General features: G+C 33.4%; 1 protein-coding gene across 1 annotated transcript; it reads left to right on the forward strand.

Moving 5' to 3' along the window:
- Positions 1-3,721: 3,721 nt before the first annotated feature.
- LOC126707543 (protein LURP-one-related 6-like) lies at positions 3,722-6,489 on the forward strand. Its single transcript, XM_050407241.1, has 3 exons — positions 3,722-3,970; positions 5,895-6,137; positions 6,252-6,489. Exons 1-3 carry the CDS (start codon positions 3,731-3,733, stop codon positions 6,393-6,395), a joined length of 627 nt encoding a protein of 208 aa, XP_050263198.1. The 5' UTR covers positions 3,722-3,730; the 3' UTR covers positions 6,396-6,489.
- The last annotated feature ends 663 nt before the right edge of the window (positions 6,490-7,152 follow it).

The following is a 7,152-nucleotide window of genomic DNA, read 5'->3' on the forward strand; positions in this document are numbered from 1 at the left end:
GTGTGTTTGTAAGTTTCAAGGGAGAGGGAGAGTAGAGGGTAGGGAGAAGGAGAGGAGAGGGGAGATGAATGTACATTCCTCTTCTTTTAATGTTTTAAAATTAAGTAAGAGGAAAGGGAATAAAATTTTTTTTTTGGATGTTTTAAAATTTAAGTATGGGGAATAAAGGACAGGGGAATGGTCATCTCTTTCTCTCTCTCTCTCTCTCTTGAGAAAAAGATCACCATGAATATCATTCCAAGGCTGGTAAATCAACTATAACAACATTATTAATATTTGGAGGAACAGACTCTTACCAGACTAAAAGCGGGATAGAAAGTCTCGTTCTCTAGGCTAAAACATGATCATCTAAATTGACAATTATAAACCCTTATTTATGAATTTTAGAGAAACTGATACAAATTGACATATAAGGTTAAATTTGAGAATTTAATTTTTTTTTAAAATATATATAACTCGAACCCACACTTCTCCAGCCAAATTTCCCTAATTTGGTTGAATCTTGATGTTTTCAATGGTAATATTAGGGTTCATATCCCTTCTCCTATTATAACTATCGAATTATTAAAAATAAAAAATAAAAATTGAGGGTGTGGAGAAGTATTATACCCCTCCAAATCCCTTCAAGCTCTTCCCTCTTTTAAAACATCCAAATAAGATTAATTAAACTTTCACCAACTTTCGCCCTTTTCTCTCTACTCTCCATCTCCTCCCTATTTGATTCGAATGGCAAAATTGTGGTTTAATGTTTATAAAAGGCTTAATGGACCACGAAAAATGAACAAATTACCCCCAAAAAAAGTGTTTTCATTTGAATGTAATGAAATATATTAGTGATAGAAGGCAATTTACATATTAACAATAATAAAATTAAGTGATTCTATTCTTAAAATGGAGATTGAAGGGGTGGGGGGTGGGGGGTGATATTAATCCATATAATTTTGACCATAAAATAGATTCTTTACATTTCAATCAAAATAAAAGAAATTTGGATGATGATTTTATTTATGGGGATGGGGAAGGGGGTAGGAAATGCAATTAGTCCATTTAATTTTGACCATAATATAGATTCTTTGCATTTCAATCGGAAAAAAAAAAAAGTTGAATAATGATTTTATATATAAAGAAGCTATCTTAAGAATCTTGAGATGAGGTTGAAAAATCTTCATCTTTTCCTTCTACTTTAATTACTTAGAAAAAAAAAAAAAAAAAAAAAGGGGAAAAGATTTTCCAGCCCATCATTTCTCTCAAACCCATCAAAGAGAAAAAGGTTGTCTACTAGCTTAGCAAAATAAAAAGCAATATATTGTTTTTTGCCACCTGTCACGATAAACATCTTCCATGATAAATTTTAAACTAGATCATATGCATGCATTTTAGGGTGAGCCAAACGTTACTCCGAAGTCCACCCTAACACGATACCCTAGGAAAGGAAATCGTGTTCAAATTTCCTCTGTCAAAGTAAAGACTTACATCTTTCAAATGATTCTCTTCCTACTCACTAAGCTGCAAATTTCAAAAAGCTCACAAAGCCTCTTTTGAATGTATATTTTTGGCGAAACTACATTAATGGTTCCTGAAATTTACCCTGTAAGGGCAATTGGTCCCTTAAGTTTCAAGTGAACACTTTTAGTCTCTCAAGTTTAAAAAATGAGTTTTATTAATCCTTTTGTTAACTGTAGTTACTTTTAATGTCTACGTGGCTAACGGAGCAGTGATGTGGCTAACAGAGTAGTGATGTGGCGTCTTTTTTTATTAGAAATTTACAAAACTCAAATGACACATCTTAAATTCATAATCCAACACCTGAACAAGTTCCAAACGGGTTACCCAAATCAAATCTTCCAAATTACCTATGAGATCTACGATCAAAGAATGTCACCGTTCACCATCACTCTTCAATGCTTTAAAATCACTCTGTTAGTTGTTGTTATGCATTTTTTAAATCTTTGTATTGCTTTTCATACGATTTGCATATCCTTGTTTTTTCTTTCTTTCTTTCCTTGCCTGGCCATTTCTGTCTTCAGGACTGTAAGTGTATACTTCTTTTCAATTCTTTAATACAATTCCATCTTTTATCTCAACAAAAAAAGGAGAATCACAATCCAGAATGAACGCACCACCAAAACAATAAAATGCCAAAACACAATTATGAAAAAAAATGCCTACAATATAACATACACATAGTTTCGGAGAATTAGCCAAATGATGGTTCAACCATTCAAGCATAAACACAAATAGATAGTGTGCATAACGATAACAAGAAGATCTAAAATTTAAAAAAAAATAGAAAATCTAATTTGAAGGACTATGACTACAGAGAGAGAAAAAAGAGCAATATTTGAGGGATTGTATGGAGAGGTGAGGAGAAGCAGTGAGGCACTGGTGGCTGTGCAAGCACGATGAAGCAGTAGTGGCTGTGGCAAACAACACTTGAAGAGCTAGAGCCAAAATGGGTTTTTCACCACTTATTGTTGTTGTTGCTATCGTGTGGGGGAGGATGACGTTGTCGCCAAGCAATGGAGGTGGCATCACAGCGTCACATAGAGGAGGACGATTGGGTCAAGAGAGATTTGATTTGGGTAACCCGTTAAGAACCAAATCAAGTGTGGGGAATTTGGGTTCTGAGGTGTCATTTGAGTTTTGTATTTTTTTAATATAAAAAAATGTCACGAAACTTTAAAAGATGCCATGTCACTACTTCATTAGCCACATAAGTATTGATACTAACGGTAATTAACAAAAGGATTAATAATGCTCATTTTTTAAACTTGAGGGATTAAATGTACTCACTTGAAACTTGAGGGACCAATTATGCTCACAGGGCAAACTTCAAGGACCAATAGTATAGTTTCGTCTATATTCTTTATAGTTATTAAGGAAACTTCCTTCTCAAAAGAAAAGTTATAAGGAAACTTCATTTTGCTTTCAATCAACCAACTACTTTCATCTCAATCATTGGAATTTATTAGGCTAGTAGCCTTTTTTTTTTTTTTTTTCTTTAATCAATGTGATAGTGTATTTAATTGGATGCATTTTTTTTTAAAGTTTATTTGTTTATTTAAATAAAGCTAGTTAAAGCATATTCTAGAAAATAAACTCTTTTTTTTTTTTTTGGCTGAATTCTAGAAAATAAACTTTAAACAAACTAAGAAGTCCAATGAAAAAATCAATACCAAACAGACTCATTTCATTGGCATAAAATTACTTTTATATCATAAATGTATCCAATTCTAATACTAATTTATTATTCACCAATTCTAATATGTCATCAAAGTTTAAGTAATGGCTTAATGATAATGACATTGTTTGTGATGTCTTATATATATATATATATATATATATATATATATATATATATAGTTCAAACCATACCCATCTACTAATTAAAATAAAATAAATAAATTATAATATATCAAACTTTAATATTTATCCTTATGCACCCTTAATAGGAAACTAATAAAAACTACTGCGGGGACTCTCCCATCTAGTTGGCTAGCTAGTGAGATATCAATTCACCTCTTCAACAAGCAATGTCCACGTATTCCAGATATTCTCTTCACTTTCTAGACTCCAATGAATCGCATTGTCAAGTCTTGCCGAACCTTTTGAATTTAATAAAGAAACAAAGAAAGCTTCTTTCTTCTCCTCCCAAGTCCCAACATTATATATAAGAGTCGTATTGTTGCATGAGAGCAATATACGAAGCTTGAAAGAAGTATAGAGAAAGATGGGTACAAGGGCTAATATGATTCCAATCACAAACAAGACTTACTGTTCCTCTTCACAGGTTGTCCTTGTAGTTAGGAGGAGGCCACATGTGACAAATGGAGGAGGTTTTGTGGTGACAGATTGTAATCAGAAGGTGATTTTCAGGGTTGATGGGTGTGGTATTCTTGGCACAAAAGATGAGCTGATTCTGAGAGATGGAGATGGTGATGGAAATGCTTTGCTGCTGATCCGCCGAAAGGTACCTAAACACACATATACATGCATGCATCACCACAAACAAGTTTTATATGCATGCATTAATTTAAACGTCCTTGATATTTGACATGGTAATTTGGATGGCCTCAAGGACTCAAAAGTGATGGTGATGCTTTGATTCTGATCATTTTTTTTCAAATTTATATATAGCTAAGCTAGTAAGCACCATGAGTCTATTAATTTCAAGTGAAATAAAAAGGGTTATTTTAAAATTTTAAATAACATAGTATGAGACAATTTTAAATTTGTAATATTTGATTTGAATTATGAAATTAATATGTTTGAAATGGAGAAGATCTCATTCTCTCAAAACTATGGATTAGAAGAGAGAATTGGGGCAAACCATTGTTGAGAAACATTAGTCTCCAAGAAGAGAACATGATTCACTAAAACAGGAAATGCTAGTGGGATTGTCAATCCAAACATGGACTTAGAAATATAAGCCTGTTTATTGTAGCATTTCCTTAAAATGTTTGGGATTTTTTAAAAATCTATTTTGGTTTCTTAAAAGTAAAATTCTTGAAAAATAATCATATTACAAGTCTTCCTTTTCTGATGACTTCTTGAGCAAGCATTAAGGCATATATATTGTGTATATATACACAATATATTAAGAAATACATACACGTTTATTTAAATAAATACACGTACATGCATAAGAGCATTCACATCAGCTCATGTAAATCCATCATCTATTTTACACGAAAAAAGTTACTTTTTCTATTTTACACATCTATCTTTACAAAACACCCACATCAGATCATCTATTATACAAGATATTTTATATAAATAATATTTTTATATTCTTTTTTTAATATTATTTCACCTACGCGCTCTTTTTCCATTACCTCATTTTCTTTCTTTCTCTCTTTCTATTTCATTGTCTCTGCCGTTTCCTCTTTCTTTTCTTGCTATTCTTTCTCTCACGGTCAAAACCCAGAAGCACCAAATCAACACCATTCTCTCACGATCAAAACCCTCTCTCATGGTCAAAACCTAGAAGCACTAGAGAACTCCATCAACACCATTCTCTCACGATCAAAACCCTCTCTCACGATCAAAACCCAGAAGCACCAGAGAACTCCATCAACACCATTCTCTCACGATCAAAACCCTCTCTCACGATCAAAACCCAGAAGCACCAGAGAACTCCATCAACACCATTCTCTCCGTCTCGGTCTAATCCACACCATCTCGGTCACATGCACCGATCCACAGCTCCGATCAGGCAAGCACCGATCTCCACAGCTCCGATCCACAAGCACGCACCGATCTCCACAGCTCCGATCCACAAGTACGCAAGACCCATACCCACGAGCTCCGATCAAGCGAGACCCACGAGCTCTGATCATTCCAGTCAAGCACTGATTGTTCCGATAAGCTCCGATCTCCCTGTGTTTTTTTTTTTTTTTAGCAAGTTTATCTCTGTGTAGATTTGTCTGTGTAGATGTGTTTGGGTTAATTTTATGTTGATTTTGGGTTAATTTTCAGTTGATACTGGGTTGATTTTGGTTAATTTTCAGTAGATGTCTTTAGTTCATTTTCAGTTGATTCTGGCGCGCTGGTTGTTGTAATGGTTGGGGAAGAAAGGAGTTTGATAGAGGAGAGAGAAAATAAAATAAAAAAAATGTTTACACGGTGAACAGTAACCGTGTATATATACACGGTTACTGTTCATTTACACGGTCAGGTGTAAAATATACACAACTTTACACCCACTGATGTGGGTGTTATTTTGCTCAAAATGTGTAAAACTTGCACCTTTTTCTAATTTAGATGAGTATACATGAGCTGATGGGGATGCTCTAACCAAAAGATGAATTTATTCTTGTCGTTTGACTTTTGGCATCTTTCCTCTTTTTTTTTTTTTTTTTTTTTTTTTCTTCTTTAATTAAAAAAAATAGAAGGGTGGAATGGTTGAGGCACTAAGCATTTACAAGAAATGGAAAGGCTATACATTTGATTATGAAGGGTCTCAAAAGTTAGTTTTCAGCTTAAAAGAACCCAACTCCTGTTTGGTAAGGAACAATGCAATGAAAATCTCCACGGAACCCAGGGAAAGCAACAAAGATTGGGACTTTACGATCAAAGGCTATTTCCCAGATAGAGATTGTAGCATCATCGACACCAAAGGCGACATTGTGGCGCAGGTAATTGATTTGATACTATTCTGGCTATAAACTTGTACACTGCGATGCTTAAATTAATTAATATCAATGTTGTCTGAGGTTTTCTCATAAGGATTTGTTGTTTATGAAGTGCAGGTTGGAGTGAAGAAGGAGGTGCAGGAATTGAATGCAAGCAAGGATCTGTACCATGTGGTGGTGAAACCAGGCGTTGATCAAGCTTTTGTTTTTGGTGTCATTGCTACTCTCGACTATATATATGGTGAATGTACGAGGTGCTAATTAATATAGCAGACGAAATAATTAATGTTTTTTGTCACATCAGAATATGAGAGCACGGAAGTAATTCTCCACATATAACTGATGCCATCATGTACTCGTGCTTTTTACCTACCCTAAAGTTTTAGGACTATGGTATGGCTTTGTTGTTGATGTTTTTTTTTTTCCAAGGAATATATTATTCTGTTTACTACCTTTGTAGTAATTATAAGAGTTGTACTTTAGTCTTTAGTGGTATTGTTCGATTTTCTAAACAAAGAGAACTTGAGCTGAAATATATTTCAAAGTTTTGGAATGATTTGTTTGTGTATTTGGAAAAATTATCAATGAGTGACAGCTCCATTGATTACTTTTAAATAAATATATTAGGTAAACTACAATAATAATTCAATTGAGATTGTTCAGTAAAGTAAAAAGAAAATAAAAATCAATGGAGATACCTTTTACATTAAAAAATTTTCCAATGTATTCCATTAAAAAAGGCATAAACTTTACATTTTTTTCAAGATTTAGAAGAGTGTTTGTAGACAATCTTATATTCCCCCACTTAATTTTTGGACTTGTGCTCGCGAAATGCTGATTTAGATGAAACACACTTGTTCTTGCACCAAGCCTAACTTTTCATACTCCACTATCTTGAAACAAAGAATCCTAGTGAATAGTGGACACAATGAAAAAAATATTCTAATTATTAAGTATAATAGGTAAAAATGCAAACATATTCTAATTAAAAGTATAATGGGTCCGTCACTTGGATTTC

The sequence above is a fragment of the Quercus robur genome, chromosome 11 (assembly GCF_932294415.1).
Source record: "Quercus robur chromosome 11, dhQueRobu3.1, whole genome shotgun sequence".
NCBI lineage: Eukaryota > Viridiplantae > Streptophyta > Magnoliopsida > Fagales > Fagaceae > Quercus > Quercus robur.